Raw genomic sequence first — 23,504 nt, 5'->3', positions numbered from 1 at the left:
ATTTTCCATGGTTTTTCCTGCTTTTTGGGTTCTCTTTAAAACATTCCAACAGGAGCTAAAGCATTTGCTTCTTTTAAGTAGTCCCAGCTAACTTAAGTGAGATTGGGTTCCCTACAGTGTGGAAACAGGCCCTTCAGCCCAACAAGTCCACACCGACCCTCCAAAGAGTAACCCACCCAGACCTATTTCCCTCTAATTAATACACATAACACCATGGGCAATTTATCATGGCCAATTCAACTGGCCTGCACATCTTTGGACTGTGGGAGGAAACTGGAGCACCCGGAAGAAACCCACGCAGACATGGGGAGAATGTGCAAACTCCACACAGTCACCTGAGGCTGGAATCAAACCTGGGTCCCTGATGCTGTGAGGCAGCAGTGCTAACCACTGAGACACCATGCCACCCTGGTCTAACTCTTGAAGAGAGTAATCACTTAGCAGCACATTCAGCCTGTATCTCTGTGATCAATTCTGAGGTCGATCAAACTAAGTCCTTGAGCTATCATAAATCAAAGTATTTTCCATGATTGAGTTGTTTGCATGCAATGCACTTTGGTGAAGCAAAAGGTTCTACCATTTAAATGGACTGACCTCTTGCATGATATTAAATGTAGTGATGTTGATGGATCATTTGCTAATAGACTATTGTCTATGCTTTTTTTAAAAAATTAATGCAGTGAAGAACAAATTCCAGGAGCTCTTTTGGGTCGAAAAGACTTTTGGCGCAAAATGTTTAAATCTCAAAGTGCTGCGAGCGACACAAGCAGCCAATCTGAGCAAGACACCTCTGAATGCACAACCGCTCATTCTGGAACCACCACAGACAGACGCTCACGGTCACGGTCTAGAAGAATTTCTCTGAGAAAAAAACTCAAACTTCCCTTAGGTAAGTTCTCAGTGGCTCTCAGACACATGGTGACAGGTATACAATGGGACAAGGCTCATATTGCTCTAAGTGTATAAAGCATAAGTCATCAATATTGGTTGGGAGAAAAATAGTTCATGATATTAAAATTCAGCCATACGAAAGTTTGTAATAAAAGACCAGTTTCAAACAAAGCAAACACCGTTCCTGTGCATTAAATGTATTACAGAATCACAGAATGGTAAGGATGAGATTGCAGAATATTTGAGAGTGCATGGTAAAATAAGGCAGAGTCAGCAAGGGGAGGTCATGCCTGACAACACCTGTTCTGATTCTTTGAGGAGGTAATGAGCCGCTAGACAAAGGAGAGCCAGTGGACATGATTGATTTGAAATTGCAGAAGGCCCTGGCTGCTAAATAAGATAAGAGTCCATGGTGTTCGAGGAAGCATACTGACTTGGATCGAGGATTGTCTGACTGGCAAAAGGCAGAGTGTGGTGATAAGGGAGGCTTTTTCAGGATGGCTGCTGATGATTAGTGGAGTTCTGCAGGGGTCAGTGCTGGGACCACAAAATATAGCAGCAGAATTAGGACATGCCTCCGATAGAGTCTGTTCCACCATTCGATCATGGCTGACATGTTTCTCAAACCCATTCTCCTGCCTTCTCCCTGTAATTTTTGATCCCCTTACTACTCAAGATTGAACCTATCTCTGTCTTAAACACACTAAATGACTTGGCTTCCACAGCCTTCTGTAACAATGTGTTTCACAGCTTACTCACCCTCTGGCTAAAGAAATTTCTCTTCATCTCAGTTCTAAAGGGTCAACCTTTCCCTCTGAGGCTGTAACCTCAGTTCCCAGTCTCTCCTACTAGTGGATCTTCCTCACATCTACTCTATCCGGACCTCTTGGTATGCTGCAAGTTTCAATGAGCTTCCTTCTAATCCTTCTAAATTCCAGCAAGTATAGACCCAGAGTTCTCAATTGCTCCTCACATGACAGGCCCTTCATTTCCAGAATCATTCTTGTAAACCTCTTCTGGACCCCCTCCAAGACCATCATATCTTTCTTTAGATACGGGCCAGACACTGCTCACGATATTCCATGTGCAGTCTGACTAGAGCCTTATACAGCCTCAGCAATACATCTCTGCTGTTGTATTCTAGCCTTCTTCAAACGAACGCTAACATAGCATTTGTTGTCCTAATGTCCTACTGAACCTGCATGTTAAACTTCAGAAAATCCTGAATTAAATCTCCCAAGTCCCTTGTGCCTCAGATTTCAAAACTCTTTCCTCATTTAGAATATAGGCCTCTATTTTTCTGACTTGCCTACCACCCTTCTTGTAGTCATCACCCATTCTTCTCTGATTGCACTTTCTTAAGCTGTGCACTGTGATCACATGTATCTGGAAATGTGTTATCCCACATAATTCTCAGCCTTATAGATGCACTGCTATATCAACAACCAACACTCAACTTCCAAAACCCAGCACTGAAGCTGGTCAGGTTGATGGTATTTCTTGCTGATGTGATCATCCAGACTAGCACAAATATCTTAGAAATCCCACTTACTGCAGGCTGTGTGACGCACAGGACTGAGCTCCCCTGCCATAACTTTAGTCAAAATAGTCTTACCCTAAACTTGCACAGAGTAGAAAATTAATTACGTTTTTAAGGTTCCTTTGTTAAAAAAGAGGAGTAGCTGGAATTCTTACCTATCTTTACTACAGCCTTAAAGCGAACAAAACAAATTACCCACTACCTGCTAATCAGCTAATTACTCTGTGCTGACATCATTTCTGTTTTTAATCAAGTCAAATATGGATCAAACTCCTGATGGATATCTGTCTATGCAAGGCATCTTTACAAAAATTGATGACCGTTGTCATGCTTGCCATTACGAGATGAGATGAGCTGTATAACTCCACATTTGTTAATCAAATTAAAGTCCCCTTGGGTGTCAGGGTGGGATTTGAACCCTAATTCCCAGAGTAATCTGAATTACTAGTCCGGTGATGTTATTAATATTCCATCATCTCCATCTTGCTTAGGATAACTGTGGAATAGAATATAATTTGCTTTATTGTCACATATACTCAAGTGGGTAAAGTGAAAAGTTTATACGTCACCACTAACCGCGCCATCTTAGGTACAAAGGTACCTTGGTACAGCTTCTCTTGTTATAAGATGAGTTACAGTGTAACAATGTTACCAACACATGGCGCCATCTCAGGTCCAGAGTACCTAGGTGCAATTCTTAGTTACAGAGTGGAGAAGTGGAAAACAAAATTGCATTACAGCCATACACAGTATAATCATAGGTCAGAAAAGCAAGAAGCAAAGTTAAAAAGACAAACATCGCAGTCAATCTCCAAGTCAATCTACAGCAAACTAGCGCTGGGGTTCTCCATGTGGTTGTCCACTGGCTGCCATCAGGGTCCACACTAGGCTACTGCCCCTGTTCGCATATCAGACCCCTGTCCCTGTTCCAACACCAGGCCCCTGCCCCGTTCACACACCGGGCCACTGCCCCTGTTCCTGCACCAGACCCCAGCCCCTGTTCCCACACTGAGCCACTGCCCCATTCGCACACCGGGCCCCTGCCCCTGTTCCCGCGTGAGATCCTGCCCCCGTTCCCACACTGGGCCCCTGCCCCCATTCCCACACTGGGCCCCTGCCCCCGTTCGCACACCGGGCCCCTGCGCCTGTTCCCACACTGAGCCCCTGCCCCCGTTCCCACACCGAGCCCCTGCCCCTGTTCCCACACCGGGCCCCTGCCACTATTCCCACACTGGTTCCCTGCCCCGTTCCCAAACCGGGCCCCTGCCCCGTTCCCACACCGGGCCCCTGCCCATGTTCCCACACCGGGCCCCTGCCCCTGTTCCCATACTGGCCCCTGCCCCTGTTCCCACACTGATCCCCTGCCCTTGTTCCCACACCGTGCCCCTGTTCCCGCACCGTGCCTCTGTTCCCACACTGGCCCGCTGCCCCTGTTCCCACACCGGGCCCCGGCCACTATTCCCACACTGGTTCCCTGCCCCTGTTCCCAAACCGGGCCCCTGCCCCGTTCCCACACCGGGCCCCTGCCCCTGTTCCCATACTGGCCCCTGCCCCTGTTCCCACACTGATCCCCTGCCCTTGTTCCCACACCGTGCCCCTGTTCCCGCACCGTGCCTCTGTTCCCACACTGGTCCACTGCCCCTGTTCCCACACTAGGCCCCTGCCGTCATTCCCACACTGGGCCGCTGCCCCTGTTCCCACACCTGGTCCCTGCCCCTGTTCCCACACTAGGCCCCTGCCGTCATTCCCACACTGGGCCGCTGCCCCTGTTCCCACACCTGGTCCCTGCCCCTGTTCCCACACCAGGCCCCTGCCGTCATTCCCACACCGGGCTCCTGCCCCCGTTCCCACACTGGTCCCCTGCCCCTGTTCCCACACCGGGCCCCTGTCACTGTTCCCACACTGGGCTCCTGCCGTCATTCCCACACTGGGCCATTGTCCTCATTCCCACACCGGGCTCCTGCCACTGTTCCCACTCCGGGTCCCTGCCCATGTTCCCATACTGGTCCCTTGCCCCTGTTCCCACATCATGCCCCTGTTCCCACACTAGGCCCCTGCGCCCATTCCCACACCTGGTCCCTGCCCCTGTTCCCACACTGGGCCCCTGCCCCTGTTCCCACACTGGGCCCCTGCCCCTGTTCCCACACCGGGCCCCTGCCACTGTTCCCACACTGGGCTCCTGCCGTCATTCCCACACTGGGCCATTGTCCTCATTTCCACACCGGGCCCCTGCCACTGTTCCCACACCGGTCCCCTGCCCCTGTTCCCACACCAGGCCCCTGCCACTGTTCCCACTCCGGGTCCCTGCCCATGTTCCCACACTGGTCCCTTGCCCCTGTTCCCACACCGTGCCCCTGTTCCCACACCGTGCCCCTGTTCCCACACCATGCCCCTGTTCCCACACTGTGCCACTGTTCCCGCACCATGCCCCTGTTCCCACAACGGACCCCTGCCTCTGTTCCCACACTGGTCCACTGCCCCTGTTCCCACACTGTCCCCCTGTTCCCACACTAGGCCCCTGCGCCCATTCCCACACCTGGCCCTTGCCCCTGTTCCCACACTGGGCCCCTGCCCCTGTTCCCACACTGGGCCCCTGCCCCTGTTCCCACACTGGGCCCCTGCCCCTGTTCCCACACCGTGTCCCTGCCCCTGTCCCCACGCCGGTCCCCTGCCCCTATTCCCACACCGGACCCCTACCCCTTTTCCCACACTGGTCCACTGCCCCTGTTCCCACACCATGCCCATGTTCCCACACTGGGGCCCCTGCCCCTATTCCCACACCTGACCCCTGCCCCCATTCCCACACTGGGCCCCTGCCCCCATTCCCACACCAGTCCACTGCCTGTGTTCTCACACTCGGACTCTGCTCCCATTCCCACACCTGGCCCCTGCACCTGTTCCCATACCTGGCCCCTGCCCCGGTTCCCATACTGGGCCCCTGCCGTCATTCCCACACTGGGCCGCTGCCCCCGTTCCCACACCGGGCCGCTGCCCCCATTCCCACACTGGCCCATTGCCCCTGTTCCCACACCGGTCCCCTGCCCCCTTTCCCACACCAGGCCCCTGCCCTTGTTCCCACACTGGTCCCCTGCCCCTGTTACTACACCTGGCCCCTGCCCCTGTTCCTACACCTGGCCCCTGCCCCCGTTCCCACACTGGGCCCTTGCCGTCATTCCCACACTGGGCCACTGCCCCCGTTCCCACACTGGTCCCCTGCCCCTGTTCCCACACTGGTCCCCTGTCCCGTTCCCACACTGGGCCCCTCCCCCTGTTCCCACACCGAGCCCCTGTCACTGTTCCCACACTGGGCTCCTGCCGTCATTCCCACACTGGGCCATTGTCCTCATTCCCACACCGGGCTCCTGCCACTGTTCCCACTCCGGGTCCCTGCCCATGTTCCCATACTGGTCCCTTGCCCCTGTTCCCACATCGTGCCCCTGTTCCCACACCATGCCCCTGTTCCCACACCGTACCCCTACCCCTTTTCCCACACTGGTCCACTGCCCCTGTTCCCACATCGTGCCCACAATGGACCGTTGTCCTCATTCCCATGCTGGGCCCCTATCCCTGTTCCCACACTGGGCCCCTGTCCCCGTTCCAACACTGGGATCCTGCCCTTGTTCCCACACCAGGCTGTTGCCCTTGATCCCACACCAGGCCACTAGCCCAGTTCCCGCACTGGCGCCCCTGCCCCCATTCCCACACTGGTCCCCTGCCCCCGTTCCCAGACAGGTCCCCTATCCCCATTCCTACACTGGGCCCCTGTCCCCATTCCTAGACTGGGCCCCTGTCACCGTTCCCACACCTGGCCCCTCCCCCTGTTCCCACACCTGTCCCCTGACCCTGTTCCCACACTGGTCCGCTGTCCTCATCCCCACACCGGGCCGCTGCGCCTGTTCCCACCCTGGCCCGCTGCCCCTGTTCCCACACCTGTCCCCTGACCCTGTTCCCACACCTGGCCCCTCCCCCTGTTCCCACACCTGTCCCCTGACCCTGTTCCCACACTGGGCCCCTGCCGTCATTCCCACACTGGGCTGCTGTCCTCATTCCCACACTGGCCCGCTGCCCCTGTTCTCACGCCGGGCCCCCGCCCCTGTTCCCACGCTGGGCCCATGCCCCTGTTCCCACACTGGTCCCCTGCCCCTGTTCCCACACCGGGCCCCTGCCCCTGTTCCCACACCGCGCCACTGCCACTGTTCCCACACTGGTTCCCTGCCCCTGTTCCCAAACTGGGCCCCTGCCCCTGTTCCCACACTGGGCCCCTGCCCATGTTTCCACACCGGACCCCTACCCCTTTTCCCACACTGGTCCACTGCCCCTGTTCCCACACCATGCCCATGTTCCCACACTGGGGCCCCTGCCCCTATTCCCACACCTGACCCCTGCCCCCATTCCCACACTGGGCCCCTGCCCCCATTCCCACACCAGTCCACTGCCTGTGTTCTCACACTCGGACTCTGCTCCCATTCGCACACCTGGCCCCTGCACCTGTTCCCAAACCTGGCCCCTGCCCCGGTTCCCATACTGGGCCCCTGCCGTCATTCCCACACTGGGCCACTGCCCCCATTCCCACACCGGGCCGCTGCCCCCATTCCCACACTGGCCCATTGCCCCTGTTCCCACACCGGTCCCCTGCCCCCTTTCCCACACCAGGCCCCTGCCCTTGTTCCCACACTGGTCCCCTGCCCCTGTTACTACACCTGGCCCCTGCCCCTGTTCCTACACCTGGCCCCTGCCCCTGTTCCCACACTGGGCCCTTGCCGTCATTCCCACACCGGTCCCCTGCCCCCTTTCCCACACCAGGCCCCTGCCCCCGTTCCCACACCAGGCCCCTGCCCTTGTTCCCACACCGGTCCCCTGCCCCTGTTCCCACACCAGGCCCCTGCCGTCATTCCCACACCGGGCTCCTGCCCCCGTTCCCACACTGGTCCCCTGTCCCGTTCCCACACTGGGCCCCTCCCCCTGTTCCCACACCGGGCCACTGTCACTGTTACCACACTGGGCTCCTGCCGTCATTCCCACACTGGGCCATTGTCCTCATTCCCACACCGGGCTCCTGCCACTGTTCCCACTCCGGGTCCCTGCCCATGTTCCCATACTGGTCCCTTGCCCCTGTTCCCACATCGTGCCACTGTTCCCACACCGTGCCCCTGTTCCCACACCATGCCCCTGTTCCCACACCGTACCCCTACCACTTTTCCCACACTGGTCCACTGCCCCTGTTCGCACATCGTGCCCACAATGGGCCGTTGTCCTCATTCCCATGCTGGGCCCCTATCCCTGTTCCCACACTGGGCCCCTGTCCCCGTTCCAACACTGGGATCCTGCCCTTGTTCCCACACCAGGCTGTTGCCCTTGATCCCACACCAGGCCACTAGCCCAGTTCCCGCACTGGCGCCCATGCCCCTGTTCCCACACTGGTCCCCTGCCCCTGTTCCCACACTGGTCCCCTGCCCCCGTTCCCAGACAGGTCCCCTATCCCCGTTCCTACACTGGGCCCCTGTCCCCATTCCTATACTGGGCCCCTGTCACCGTTCCCACACCTGGCCCCTCCCCCTGTTCCCACACCTGTCCCCTGACCCTGTTCCCACACTGGGCCCCTGCCGTCATTCCCACACTGGCTCGCTGCCCCTGTTCCCACACTGGCCCGCTGCCCCTGTTCCCACACTGGCCCACTGCCCCTGTTCTCACGCCGGGCCCCCGCCCCTGTTCCCACGCCGGGCCCCTGCCCCTGTTCCCACACTGGTCCCCTGCCCCTGTTCCCACACCGGGCCCCTGCCCCTGTTCCCAAACTGGGCCCCTGCCCCGTTCCCACACCGGGCCCCTGCCCATGTTTCCACACTGGGCCTCTGTCCCATTCCCACACTGAGCCCCTGTCCCCATTCCCGTGCTGAGCCCCTGTCCCTGTTCCCACACTGGGCCCTTGTCCCCGTTCCCACACTGGGATCCTGCCCTTGTTCCCACACCATGCTGTTGCCCTTGATCCCACACGAGGCCACTAGCCCAGTTCCCGCACTGGTGCCCCTGCCCCCGTTCCCACACTGGGCCCCTGCCCCTGTTCCAACACCGTGGCACTTCTCCCCCATTCCCACAACGGGCCCCCGCACCCATTCCCACACTAGGCTGCTGCCCATATTCCCACATAGGACCCCTACCCCCCATTCCCACACTGGGACTCTGTCCCCGTTCCCACAACGGGACCCTGCCCCTGTTCCCACACCAGGCTGCTGCCCTTGATTCCACACCAGGTCACTAGCCCTGTTCCCACGCTGAGCCCCTGCCCCTGTTCCCAAACGGGTCCCCTGCCCCTGTTCCTACACCGGACCCCAGCCCCCATTCCTACACTGGGGCCCCTGCCCCTATTCCCATTCCGGGCCCCACTCCCCATTCCCACACTGGGCCCCTGCCCCCGTTCCCACACTGGGCCCCTGTCCCTGTTCCCACACTGGGCCCCTGTCCCTGTTCCCACACCGGGCCCCTGCCCCCGGTCCCAAACCTGGGTCCCTGCCCCCGTTCCCACATCGGGCCCCTGGCCCGTTCCCACACCGGATCCCTGCCCCCATTCCCACACTGGGCTCCTACACCGATTCCCATACCAGTCCACTGCCTGTGTTCCCACACTAGGCCCCTGCTCTCATTCCCACTCCGGGCCCCTGCCCTTGTTCCCACACTGGTCCCCTGCCCCCGATCCCACAATGGCACTTTGTCCCCTGTGGCACTTGTCCCCCATTCCCACACCGTTTCCCCGCCCCCCCCCCCCATTCACACACTAGGCTGCTGCCCATATTCCCACACAGGGCCCCTACCCCCATTCCCACATTGGGACCCTGTCCCCGTTCCCACAATGGGACCCTGCTCCTGTTCCCACACCAGGCCACTAGCCTCGTTCTCATACTGGGCCCCTGTCCCCGTTTCCACACCGGGCCCCTGACCCCGTTCCCACACCGGGCCCCTGAACCTGTTCGCACACTGGGCCCCAGCTCCCATTTCCACACCAGGCCCCTGCCCTCGTTCCCACACCGGGCCCCTGCCCCCGTTCCCACACCGGCCCCTGCCCCCGTTCCCACACCGGGCCCCTGCCCCCGTTCCCACACCGGCCCCTGCCCCCGTTCCCACACCGGGCCCCTGCCCCCGTTCCCACACCGGGCCCCTGCCCCCGTTCCCACACCGGGCCCCTGCCCCCGTTCCCACACCGGGCCCCTGCCCCTGTTCCCACACTAGGTCCCTGTCTTTGTTCCCACACTGGTCCCCTGCCCCCGATCCCACAATGGGTCCCTGCCCCTGATCCCACACCGGGCCCCTGTCCCCATTCCCACACTGGGTCCCTGTCCCCATTCCCATGCTGGGCCCCTGTCCCTGTTCCCACACCGGGCCCCTGCTCCTGTTCCCACACCAGGCTGCTGCCCTTGATCCCAAACCAGGCCACTAGCCTCGTTCCCACACCGGGCCCCTGTCCCCGTTCCCACACCGGGCCCCTGACCCTGTTCCCACACTGGGCCTCTATCCCCGTTCCCACACTGGGCCTCTATCCCCGTTCCCACACTGGGCCCCAGCTCCCATTTCCACACCGGGCCCATGTCCCCGTTCCCACACCGGGCCCCTGCCCCCATTCCCACACTGGACCCCTGTCCCCATTCCCATGCTGGGCCCCTGTCCCCGTTCCCATGCTGGGCCCTTGTCCCCGTTCCCACACCATGCTGTTGCCCTTGATCCCACACCAGGCCACTAGTCCAGTTCCCGCACTGGCGCCCCTGCCCCCGTTCCCACACTGGGCCCCTGCCCCTGTTCCAACACCAGACCCCTGCCCCCATTTCCACACTGGCCCCCTGCCCCTATTCCAACACCATGGCACTTGTCCCCCATTCCCACACCGTTTTCCCGCCCCCCCATTCCCACACTAGACTGCTGCCCATATTCCCACATTGGGACCATTTCCCCGTTCCCACAATGGGACCCTGCTCCTGTTCCCACACCAGGCTGCTGCCCTTGATCCCACACCAGGCCACTAGCCTCGTTCCCACACTGGGCCGCTGTCCCCGTTCCCACACCGGGCCCCTGACCCTGTTCCCACACTAGGCCTCTATCCCCGTTCCCACACTGGGCCCCAGCTCCCATTTCCACACCGGGCCCCTGCCCCCGTACCCACATCGGGCCCCTGCCCCTATTCCTACACCAGGCTGCTGCCCCTGATCCTGCACCAGGCTGTTGCCCTTGATCCTACACCAGGCCACTAGCCCAGTTCCCGCACTGGCGCCCCTGCCCCCGTTGCCACACCGGGCCCCTGCCCCTGTTCCCACATCGGGCCCCTGCCCCTATTCCCACACCGGATCCCTGCCCCCATTCCCACACTGGGCTCCTGCACCCATTCCCACACCAGTCCACTGACTGTGTTCCCACACTAGGCCCTGCTCCCATTCCCACACCGGGGCCCTGCCCCTGTTCCAACACCGTGTCACTTGTCCCCCATTCCCACACCGTTTCCCCGCCCCCCCCATTCCCACACTAGGCTGCTGCCCATATTCCCACACAGGGCCTCTACCCCCATTCCCACATTGGGACCCTGTCCTCGTTCCCACAATGGGACCCTGCTCCTGTTCCCACACCAGGCTGCTGCCCTTGATCCCACACCAGGCCACTAGCCTCGTTCCCACACTGGGCCCCTGTCCCCGTTCCCACACCGGGCCCCTGACCCTGTTCCCACACTGGGCCTCTATCCCCGTTCCCACACTGGGCCCCAGCTCTCATTTCCACACCGGGCCCCTGCCCCCGTCCCCACACCGGGCCCCTGCCCCCGTTCCCACACCGGGCCCCTGCCCCCATTCCCACTCTGGGCCCCTGTCCCTTTTTCCACCTCAGGCCCCTGCCCCCATTCCCATACCGGACCACTGTCCCTGTTCCCACACTAGGCCCCTGTTCCCGTTCCCACACCAGGCCCCTGTCACTGGTCCCCTGCCCCCGTTCCCACACCAGGCCCCTGCCCCAGTTCCCACTCTCATCTCCTGCCCCTGTTCCTACACCGGGCCCCTGCCCCTGTTCCACACCTGGCCCCTGCCCTGTTTCAACACTGGGCCCCTGCCCCCATTCCTACACTGGGCCCCTGCCCCCTGTTCCAACACTGGGCCCCTGCACCCGTTTCCACACCGGGACCCTGGCCCTATTCACACACCAGTCCCCTGCCCCCATTCACACACTGGGCCTCTGCCCCCATTCCCAGTCCACTGCCTGTCTTACCACACTAGGTCCCTGCTCCCATTCCCACACCTGCGCCCCTGCCCCCGTTCCCACATAGACCACTGTCCCTGTTCCCACACTGGTCCCCTTCCCCCGTTCCCACACTGGGGCCCTGCCCCTGTTCCCACACCGGCCCCTGCCCCTGTTCCCACACTGGTCCCCTGCCCTTGTTCCCACATCGTGCCCCTGTTCCCACACTGTGCCCTTGTTCCCACACCAGTCCCCTGCCCCTGGTCCCACACCAGGCCCCTGCCCCCGTTCCCACACCAGGCCCCTGCCCCCGTTTCCACACTAGGTCCCTGCCCTTGTTCCCACACTGGTCCCCTGCCCCCGATCCCACAATGGGTCCCTGCGCATGTTCCCACACCGGGCCCCTGCCCCTGTTCCCACACCGGGCCCCTGACCCCGTTCCCACACCGGGCCCCTGCTCCCATTCCCACACCAGGCCCCTGCCCCCGTTCCCACACCGGCCCCTGCCCCCGTTCCCACATCGTGCCCCTGTTCCCACACTGTGCCCTTGTTCCCACACCAGTCCCCTGCCCCTGTTCCCACACCGGGCCCCTGCCCCCGTTCCCACACCGGGCCCCTGCCCCCGTTCCCACACCAGGCCCCTGCCCCCGTTCCCACACCAGGCCCCTGCCCCCGTTCCCACACTAGGTCCCTGCCCTTGTTCCCACACTGGTCCCCTGCCCCCGATCCCACAATGGGTCCCTGCGCATGTTCCCACACCGGGCCCCTGCCCCTGTTCCCACACCAGTCCCCTGCCCCCATTCCATACAGGGCGCCTGCTGCCATTCCCACAATCGGCTGCTGCCACTGTTCCCACACTGGTCCCCTGCCCTCCGTTCCCACACTGGCACCCCTGCCCCCATTCCCACACTGGTCCCCTGCCCCCGTTCCCAGACAGGTCCCCTATCCCCATTCCTACACTGGGCCCCTGTCCCCATTCCTATACTGGGCCCCTGTCACCGTTCCCACACCTGGCCCCTCCCCCTGTTCCCACACCTGTCCCCTGACCCTGTTCCCACACTGGTCCGCTGTCCTCATCCCCACACCGGGCCGCTGCGCCTGTTCCCACCCTGGCCCGCAGCCCCTGTCCCCACGCCGATCCCCTGCCCCTGTTCCCACACTGGACCCCTACACCTTTTCCCACACTGGTCTACTGCCCCTGTTCCCACACCGTGCCCCTGTTCCCACACTGGGGCCCGTGCCCCTATTCTCACATCTGGCCCCTGCCCCCATTCCCACGCTGGGCCCCTGCCCCCATTCCCACACCAGTCCACTGCCTGTGTTCACACACTAGGCCCCTGCTCCCATTCCCACACCTGGTCCCTGCACCTGTTCCCATACCTGGCCCACTGCCCCCGTTCCCACACCAGGCCCCTGCCCCCGTTCCCACACTAGGTCCCTGCCCTTGTTCCCACACTGGTCCCCTGCCCCCGATCCCACAATGGGTCCCTGCGCATGTTCCCACACCGGGCCCCTGCCCCTGTTCCCACACCAGTCCCCTGCCCCCATTCCATACAGGGCGCCTGCTGCCATTCCCACAATCGGCTGCTGCCACTGTTCCCACACTGGTCCCCTGCCCTCCGTTCCCACACTGGCGCCCCTGCCCCCATTCCCACACTGGTCCCCTGCCCCCGTTCCCAGACAGGTCCCCTATCCCCATTCCTACACTGGGCCCCTGTCCCCATTCCTATACTGGGCCCCTGTCACCGTTCCCACACCTGGCCCCTCCCCCTGTTCCCACACCTGTCCCCTGACCCTGTTCCCACACTGGTCCGCTGTCCTCATCCCCACACCGGGCCGCTGCGCCTGTTCCCACCCTGGCCCGCAGCCCCTGTCCCCACGCCGATCCCCTGCCCCTGTTCCCACACTGGACCCCTACACCTTTTCCCACACTGGTCTACTGCCCCTGTTCCCACACCGTGCCCCTGTTCCCACATCTGGCCCCTGCCCCCATTCCCACGCTGGGCCCCTGCCCCCATTCCCACACCAGTCCACTGCCTGTGTTCACACACTAGGCCCCTGCTCCCATTCCCACACCTGGTCCCTGCACCTGTTCCCATACCTGGCCCACTGCCCCCGTTCCCACACTGGGCCGCTGCCCCCATTCCCACACTGGGCTCCTACACCAATTCCCACACCAGTCCACTGCCTGTGTTCCCACACTAGGCCCCGCTCTCATTCCCACACCGGGCCCCTGCCCTTGTTCCCACACTGGTCCCCTGCCCCCGATCCCACAATGGCACTTTGTCCCCCGTGGCACTTGTCCCCCATTCCCACACCGTTTCCCCGCCCCTCCCCCATTCCCACACTAGGCTGCTGCCCATATTCCCACACAGGGCCCCTACCCCCATTCCCACATTGGGACCCTGTGCCCGTTCCCACAATGGGACCCTGCTCCTGTTCCCACACCAGGCCACTAGCCTCGTTCCCATACTGGGCCCCTGTCCCCGTTTCCACACCGGGCCCCTGACCCCGTTCCCACACCGGGCCCCTGAACCTGTTCGCACACTGGGCCCCAGCTCCCATTTCCACACCGGGCCCCTGCCTTCGTTCCCACACCGGGCCCCTGACCCCGTTCCCACACCAGGCCCCTGAACCTGTTCGCACACTGGGCCCCAGCTCCCATTTCCACACCGGGCCCCTGCCCTCGTTCCCACACCGGGCCCCTGCCCCCATTCCCACACCAGGCCCCTGCCCCCGTTCCCACACCGGCCCCTGCCCCCGTTCCCACATCGTGCCCCTGTTCCCACACTGTGCCCTTGTTCCCACACCAGTCCCCTGCCCCTGTTCCCACACCTGGCCCCTCCCCCTGTTCCCACACCTGTCCCCTGACCCTGTTCCCACACTGGTCCGCTGTCCTCATCCCCACACCGGGCCGCTGCGCCTGTTCCCACCCTGGCCCGCTGCCCCTGTTCCAACGCCGGGCCCCCGCCCCTGTCCCCACGCCGGTCCCCTGCCCCTGTTCCCACACTGGACCCCTACCCCTTTTCCCACACTGGTCTACTGCCCCTGTTCCCACACCGTGCCCCTGTTCCCACACTGGGGCCCGTGCCCCTATTCTCACATCTGGCCCCTGCCCCCATTCCCACGCTGGGCCCCTGCCCCCATTCCCACACCAGTCCACTGCCTGTGTTCACACACTAGGCCCCTGCTCCCATTCCCACACCTGGTCCCTGCACCTGTTCCCATACCTGGCCCCTGCCCCCATTCCCACACCAGTCCACTGCCTGTGTTCACACACTAGGCCCCTGCTCCCATTCCCACACTGGCCCACTGCCCCCGTTCCCACACTGGCCCGCTGCCCCCGTTCCCACACTGGCCCACTGCCCCCATTCCCACACTGGCCCACTGCCCCCGTTCCCACACTGGCCCACTGCCCCCGTTCCCACACTGGCCCACTGCCCCCGTTCCCACACTGGGCCGCTGCCCCTGTTCCCACACTGGTCCCCTGCCCCCTTTCCCACACCAGGCCCCTGCCCCTGTTCCCACACCTGGCTCCTGCCCCTGTTCCCACACTGGGCCCCTGCCGTCATTCCCACACTGAGCTCCTGCCCCCGTTCCCACACTGGGCCGCTGCCTCCATTCCCACACTGGGCCGCTGCCCCTGTTCCCACACCGGTCCTCTGCCCCCTTTCCCACACCAGGCCCCTGCCCTTGTTCCTACACTGGTCCCCTGCCCCCGATCCCACAATGGGTCCCTGTCCATGTTCACACACCGGGCCCCTGCCCCTGTTCCCACACCAGTCCCCTGCCCCCATTTCCACACTGGGCCTCTGTCCCATTCCCACACTGAGCCCCTGTCCTCATTCCCATGCTGAGCCCCTGTCCCTGTTCCCACACTGGGCCCTTGTCCCCGTTCCCACACTGGGCTCCTGCCCTTGTTCCCACACCATGCTGTTGCCCTTGATCCCACACGAGGCCACTAGCCCAGTTCCCGCACTGGTGCCCCTGCCCCCGTTCCCACACTGGGCCCCTGCCCCTGTTCCAACACCGCTGCACTTCTCCCCCATTCCCACACCGGGCCCCCGCACCCATTCCCACACTAGGCTGCTGCCCATATTCCCACATAGGACCCCTACCCCCCATTCCCACACTGGGACTCTGTCCCCGTTCCCACAACGGGACCCTGCCCCTGTTCCCACACCAGGCTGCTGCCCTTGATTCCACACCAGGTCACTAGCCCTGTTCCCACGCTGAGCCCCTGCCCCTGTTCCCAAACGGGTCCCCTGCCCCGTTCCTACACCGGACCCCAGCCCCCATTCCTACACTGGGGCCCCTGCCCCTATTCCCATTCCGGGCCCCACTCCCCATTCCCACACTGGGCCCCTGCCCCCTTTCCCACACTGGGCCCCTGTCCCTGTTCCCACACTGGGCCCCTGTCCCTGTTCCCACACCGGGCCCCTGCCCCCGGTTCCCAAACCTGGGTCCCTGCCCCCATTCCCACACTGGGCTCCTACACCGATTCCCACACCAGTCCACTGCCTGTGTTCCCACACTAGGCCCCTGCTCTCATTCCCACACCGGGCCCCTGCCCTTGTTCCCACACTGGTCCCCTGCCCCCGATCCCACAAAGGCACTTTGTCCCCCGTGGCACTTGTCCCCCATTCCCACACTAGGCTGCTGCCCATATTCCCACACAGGGCCCCTACTCCCATTCCCACATTGGGACCCTGTCCCCGTTCCCACAATGGGACCCTGCTCCTGTTCCCACACCAGGCCACTAGCCTCGTTCCCTTACTGGGCCCCTGTCCCCGTTTCCACACCGGGCCCCTGACCCCGTTCCCACACCAGGCCCCTGAACCTGTTCGCACACTGGGCCCCAGCTCCCATTTGAACTCCGGGCCCCTGCCCCCGTTCCCACACCGGGCCCCTGCCCCCGTTCCCACACCAGGCCCCTGCCCCCGTTCCCACACCGGGCCCCTGCCCCTGTTCCCACACTAGGTCCCTGTCCTTGTTCCCACACTGGTCCCCTGCCCCCGATCCCACAATGGGTCCCTGCCCCTGTTCCCACATCGGGCCCCTGCCCCTATTCCCACACCGGATCCCTGCCCCCATTCCCACACTGGGCTCCTGCACCCATTCCCACACCAGTCCACTGACTGTGTTCCCACACTAGGCCCTGCTCCCATTCCCACACCGGGCCCCTGCCCCTGTTCCAACACCGTGGCACTTGTCCCCCATTCCCACACCGTTTCCCCACCCCCCCATTCCCACACTAGGCTGCTGCCCATATTCCCACACAGGGCCTCTACCCCCATTCCCACATTGGGACCCTGTCCTCGTTCCCACAATGGGACCCTGCTCCTGTTCCCACACCAGGCTGCTGCCCTTGATCCCACACCAGGCCACTAGCCTCGTTCCCACACTGGGCCCCTGTCCCCGTTCCCACACCGGGCCCCTGACCCTGTTCCCACACTGGGCCTCTATCCCCGTTCCCACACTGGGCCCCAGCTCTCATTTCCACACCGGGCCCCTGCCCCCGTCCCCACACCGGGCCCCTGCCCCCATTCCCACACCGGGCCCCTGCCTCCGTTCCCACACCTGGCCCCCATCCCTGTTCCCACACCAGACCCCTGTCCCCGTTCCCACACCAGACCCCTGTCCCCGTTCCCACACCAGGCCCTGACCCGTTCCCACACCTGGCCCCTATCCCCATTCCCACACCCGACCCCTTTCCCCGTTCCCACGCCGGGTCCCTGACCCCATTCCCACACTTGGACCCTGCCCCTGTTTCCACACTGGGACCCTGCCCCTGTTCCCACAATGGTCCCCTGCCCCTGTTCCCACACGGTGCCTCTGGTCTCACTCCGGGCCCCTGCCCCTGTTCCCACACTGGGCCCCTGCCCCCGTTCCCACTCTGGGCCCCTGTCCCTTATTCCACCTCAGGCCCCTGCCCCCATTCCCATACCGGACCACTGTCCCTGTTCCCACACTAGGCCCCTGTTCCCGTTCCCACACCAGGCCCCTGTCACTGGTCCCCTGCCCCCGTTCCCACACCAGGCCCCTGCCCCAGTTCCCACTCTCATCTCCTGCCCCTGTTCCTACACCGGGCCCCTGCCCCTGTTCCACACCTGGCCCCTGCCCTGTTTCAACACTGGGCCCCTGCCCCCATTCCTACACTGGGCCCCTGCCCCCTGTTCCAACACTGGGCCCCTGCACCCGTTTCCACACCGGGACCCTGGCCCTATTCACACACCAGTTCCCTGCCCCCATTCACACACTGGGCCTCTGCCCCCATTCCCAGTCCACTGCCTGTCTTACCACACTAGGTCCCTGCTCCCATTCCCACACCTGCGCCCCTGCCCCCATTCCCACATAGACCACTGTCCCTGTTCCCACACTGGTCCCCTTCCCCCGTTCCCACACTGGGGCCCTGCCCCTGTTCCCACACTGGGCCCCTGACCCCGTTCCCACACCGGGCCCCTGTCCCTGTTCCCACACCGGGCTGCTGTCCCCTTTCCCACAGCGGGCCGCTGTCCCCGTTCCCACACCGGGCCCCTGTCCCCGATCATACCCCGTCCCCTCTCCCCGTTCCCACACTGGGTCCCTCTCCCCATTCCCACACGGACCACTATCCCTGTTCCCACACCAGGCCTCTGCCTCTGTTCCCACACTGGGCCCATGCCCCTGTTCCCACACTGGGCATCTGCCCCTGTTCCCACACCGGGCCCCTGCCCCTGTTCGCACACCGGGCCCCTGCCCCTGTTCGCACACCGGGCCCCTGCCCCTGTTCGCACACCGGGCCCCTGCCCCTGTTCCCACACTGGTCCCCAGCCCCTGTTCCCACACCGGGCTCCTGCCCCTGTTCCCACACCGGGCCCCTGCCACTGTTCCCACACTGGTCCCCTGCCCCTGTTCCCAGACCGTGTCCCCGTTCCCACACTGGGTTCCTGCCCCTGTTCCCACACTGGTCCCCTGCCCCTGTTCCCATACCATGCCCCTGTTCCCACACTGGACCCCTACCCCTGTTCCCACATTAGTCCCCTGCCTCTGTTCCCACACCATGCCCCTGTTCCCACACTATGGCCCTGCTCCCATTCCCACACCTGGCCCTTGCCCGTGTTCCCACACCTGGCCCCTGCCCCTGTTCCCACACCGTGGCCCTGTTCCCACACCGTGCGCCTGTCCCGTTCCCACACTGATCCCCTGCCCCTGTTCCCACACCGTGCCCCTGTTCCCACACTGGGGCCCCTGCCCCTATTCCCGCACCTGGCCCCTGCCCCCGTTCCCACACTAGTCCCCTGCCCCCGTTCCCACACTGGTCCCCTGCCCCCCGTTCCCACACTGTTCCCCTGCCCCCTGTTCCCACACTGGTCCCCTGCCCCCCGTTCCCACACTGGTCCCCTGCCCCCCATTCCCACACTGGGCCCCTGCCCCTATTCCCACATCGGGCCCCTGCCCCTATTCCCACACCGGATCCCTGCCCCCATTCCCACAATGGGCTCCTGCACCCATTCCCACACCAGTCCACTGACTGTGTTCCCACACTAGGCCCCTGCTCCCATTCCCACACCGGGCCCCTGTCCCTGTTCCAACACCATGGCACTTGTCCCCCATTCCCACACCGTTTCCCCGCCCCGCATTCCCACACTAGGCTGCTGCCCATATTCCCACACAGGGCCCCTACCCCCATTCCCACATTGGGACCCTGTCCCCGTTCCCACAACGGGACCCTGCCCCTGTTCCCACACCAGGTTGCTGCCCTTGATCCCACACCAGGCCACTAGCCCTGATCCCACACTGGGCCCCTGCTCCCATTCCCACACCGGGCCCCTGCCCCTGTTCCAATACTGGGACCCTGCCCCTATTCCCATTCCAGGCCCCTGGCCCCATTCCCACACTGGGCCCCTGGTGGTATTCTCATAACAGTCCACTGCCTGTGTTCCCACACTAGGCCCCTGCTCCCATTCCCACACAGGGCCACTACCCCCATTCCCACACTGGGACCCTGTCCCCGTTCCCACAACGGGACCCTGGCCCTGTTCCCACACTGGGCTGCTGCCCTTGATCCCACACCAGGCCACTAGCCCCGTTCCCACACTTGGGCCCCTGCCCCTATTCCCATTCTGGGCCTCTGCCTCCATTCCCAAACTGGGCCCCTGGTGCCATTCTCACACCAGTCCACTGCCTGTGTCCCCACACTAGGCCCCTGCTCCCATTCCCAACTGTACCCCTGCCCCTGTTCCAACATTGTGGCACTTGTCGCCCACTCCCATACCTGGGCCCCTGCCCCCATTCCCACACTAGGCTGCTGCCCATATTCCCACACAGGGGCCCTAACCCAATTCCCACACTGGGACCCTGTCCCCGTTCCCACAACGGGACCCTGCCCCTGTTCCCACACCAGGCCACTAGCCCTGTTCCCACACTGGTCTCCTGCCCCTGTTCCCACACTGGTCCCCTGCCCCTATTCCCATTCCAGGCCCAACTCCCCATTCCCACACTGGGCCCCTGCCCCCATTCTCACATCAGTCCACTGCCTATGTCCCCACACTAGGCCCCTGCTCCCATTCCCACACAGGGCCACTACCCCCATTCCCACACTAGGGCCCTGTCCCCGTTCCCACAACGGGACCCTGTCCCTGTTCCCACACCGGGCCCCTGCCCCCATTCCCACACCTGGGCCCCTGCCCCCGTTCCCACACCTGGGCCCCTGCCCCCGTTCCCACACCTGGGCCCCTGCCCCCATTCCCACACCTGGGCCCCTGCTCCCGTTCCCACACCGGACCCCTGCTCCCGTTCCCACACCTGGGCCCCTGCCCCCGTTCCCACACAGGGCCCCTGCTCTCATTCCCACACCGGGCCCCTGCCTCCGTTCCAACACCAGGCCGCTGCCCCTGTTCCCACATTGGGCCACTGTTTGCTGGCTATTGAGTTTCTCCGGCACTTTTTGTTTTCTTTTATCATTTCAGATTCCAGCATGCATAGAACACTATGGATGGCTTCTGCTGAGAAATCTTTGTGACCATCAGCTGCCCCAGCTGAAAAATTGGCAGCTGCTAACAAAACTGGACACTTAATGGCAGGAATTTAATGGATAGTCTTGAGAGTTCATCTGTCACGGATTCTAATTTATGATATTGACTGGATCTGTAAGGTTAAGAGAAAAGACTCAATGGCTCCAATTTTAGAAATGACCTTTGGGAAAAATGAAATGACAGGAAATGCTGGAGAAACTCCACAGGTCTGACAGCTTCTGTGGAAAGAGAGAAGGTTAACATTTTGAGTCGGATATAACACTAACTGGAGAAGAGTCGCAACAGACTCAAAGTGTTAATTCTGTTTTTCTCTCCACAGATGCTACCAGAGCTACTAAGTTTCTCTAGCACTTTCTGTTTTCTCCTTTAATTTCAGATCTCTAGCAAGCATAGTATTTTGCTTTTATATTTGTCATTATAGGAAACTGGCTGAAACGTTCTTCGTTGTCAGGGTTAACTGATGGTGTTGAAGACCTCCTGGACATAAGCTCTGTAGACAGACTGTCATTTATACGGCAGAGTTCAAAGGTGCAGACTCTTTTGTTTTTACTTCTAATGAAGCCAGTGTTGTTTTAATTGACCTTTATTTCTAATGCATGTCAGGAAGATAAAGAGCTTGCCTTTCTATAGTACTTTACCACATAACAATGTGCTCTACAATTATTGCTTATCCAGGAACATACATTTGTATTTCATATCAACTGATGTCTTAAATATTTCCCATGGATTACTTAGAAGTTAATTTCATACTATCATAAACCAACAGCAGAATGTGCTTGCAGTTTTGCTTCTGTTAAAATATCCAAGTTGACTGATGGCTTTGGAATACATATATAAAAAGATATTTCTCAGTTTATTGTTGCAGTATTATAAAAATAATGAATAAATTTAAATTAAGTGGTACTGCCTTTAAACGTGGGCTGCCAGCTTAAGATAAATTGAAATTCATTGAAACACATGCCATAGTGTTCTGTCAGATGAATAGCCTTATCATAATGGAGTTATCATGATCTTTTCAAGTTATAAACATTTTTCACTTGCTGTGATTTATGAGCTTGTCAGTTGTGCATATGAATAGCAGGACTTATGGAGGAACCAGGATTGAGTTATCCAACAAAGGAGGAGATATCTGTATGATTAGAATCCATTTAACTTGTGTTGTTTCTGAACGCTCTAGAATTTTGTAACTTAGCCCATGGTGGCTATTATTCAATGCAACAGTAATGGTTGACTAAAGTGGGCATTGTGAGAGATTTGGCAATTAAAGAATTGCAGATGCAAAATGCAACCAAATGCTCCACTGTATATTCTGTACATGGAGTATGATTACCTTGGTTATGTGTGACATCTTTCTCAAATTTGCCATGTCACCACAGAAAGCTATTAAATAAAACTAAAACAATTAGTTTAAACTTGTATCCCCTTTGTTCATTTTGAATGTAAATTAAAATGGTTTGAGTTTAACTAGCTTTTTGGTTCCAACGTAAATACACTGAATGCTGAGACACACTGGTTAGGAAGGTCGATGTTTGGCTTGTGCTAAGTCAGTCCAACCACTCAGTAATATGTATTCTATACTTGATGTCGAATGTTTGGGCTTTGGAGAGGAACAGATTATCACAGATTCCTGCTTTGGCTATCTGCCAACATCTACAAGAAATGCACTCTGGACTCTGGATATGGTTGAAGGAACTAATTCAAGATGGTTGGTTTGCAGCATTGAAGCTTTCACTTAGCCAAAGATCTGGACAAACACTTCTCTCTGGAGCAGAATTGCAATGAGGGTTGCTGAATCAGAGAACAAGGTACAAGGATAGACTCTGGGTTCATCCCTACTTCAAAACACAATGCAGACCTTTAAATAACTGCAATGTCAAATCCTAAACCCCACCCAGATTATGACTAGGAAGTCTCTAAATATGTAAATTGGCAGAATTGGAAGTTGCGCTAAAAATGCACGTGCAGAAATGTTGAGCAGAAGTCTTGCCACTCACATTTCTGTTCCATTATTACGTTTATTAGAATTAATGACCCTTTTATTTCAATATCAGGTATTAGCTTTGTCTCTGGCATCGCTTTGGTCTCTAAATCAGAACAATCTGATTCAATTTCCATTTCAGAGATTTCAACATATAATCTAAAGAGTACAGAGGGAGTACTGCATTGTCAGAAGAATGTTTATGCAGAAGAGTTGCTAAACTGACCCCTTGTTTTCTCTCTTGGGTGGATGTAAAAATGCTTTTTGGAAAAGACCAGGAGAATTGTTCCACTATTTCTCTCTCAAAGAATAGAGTATCCAATCATGGTAGCATTGCTCATTTTAGTGCCTTGCCATGTGTAAACACTTTTCTATGCTGCAACAATTGATGATATTCCAAGAATACTTAATTGGATCTGAAATGCTTAATAGCGTCCTAAGGCTTCGAGATGCTAGATAAATGTAAGTTATTTCAATGTATCTTGCTTTAAATATTTGTCTCTTTCATATGCCATTCCAAAATATAACTTGTTTCTGTAGATGTCATGAGGATGGGACTCGCATGTATTTATCTGATGGAGGGTAAAATCCTGTGAGCAAACAGAATTATGGATGTCTTTCTGTTATAGATGTTAAAAATTGACTCCTGTTGGTTTACTAAGAAAACAAATATGTACTAATTGCTTTATAATGTAACTGTCCCCAGGTTAAGTTTAACAGTGCAGTTAAGCTCTCAGAAGCTGAGGGCTTGGAGGATGGACGAGATGAAGAGGAGAACTTCTTCAAGCGTCTTGGTAAATGGCGCTCTGGGCGAAGGAATCCATCTAAGCTTCATCACGCAGAAGAAAAAGATGGTATTTACCATAGCACCTGATCC

The 23,504-nt window shown here is 59.7% G+C and overlaps 1 protein-coding gene across 7 annotated transcripts in view; it reads left to right on the top strand.

Moving 5' to 3' along the window:
• The window catches only part of unc80 (unc-80 homolog (C. elegans)), a 277,657-nt gene that overhangs the window by 105,231 nt on the left and 148,922 nt on the right, over positions 1-23,504 (top strand). For all 7 annotated transcript variants that reach the window (XM_072578775.1, XM_072578771.1, XM_072578772.1 and 4 more), the window contains 3 exons: positions 681-889; positions 21,071-21,177; positions 23,334-23,481. In XM_072578775.1, the coding sequence (XP_072434876.1) occupies positions 681-889; positions 21,071-21,177; positions 23,334-23,481 (464 nt within the window). The remainder of the gene's footprint in view (positions 1-680; positions 890-21,070; positions 21,178-23,333; positions 23,482-23,504) is intronic.

This window comes from Chiloscyllium punctatum, chromosome 10, assembly GCF_047496795.1.
Source record: "Chiloscyllium punctatum isolate Juve2018m chromosome 10, sChiPun1.3, whole genome shotgun sequence".
NCBI classification, from domain to species: domain Eukaryota; kingdom Metazoa; phylum Chordata; class Chondrichthyes; order Orectolobiformes; family Hemiscylliidae; genus Chiloscyllium; species Chiloscyllium punctatum.
The sequence above is the reverse complement of the archived record's forward strand: the minus strand, read 5'-3'. Positions and strand labels throughout refer to the sequence as shown.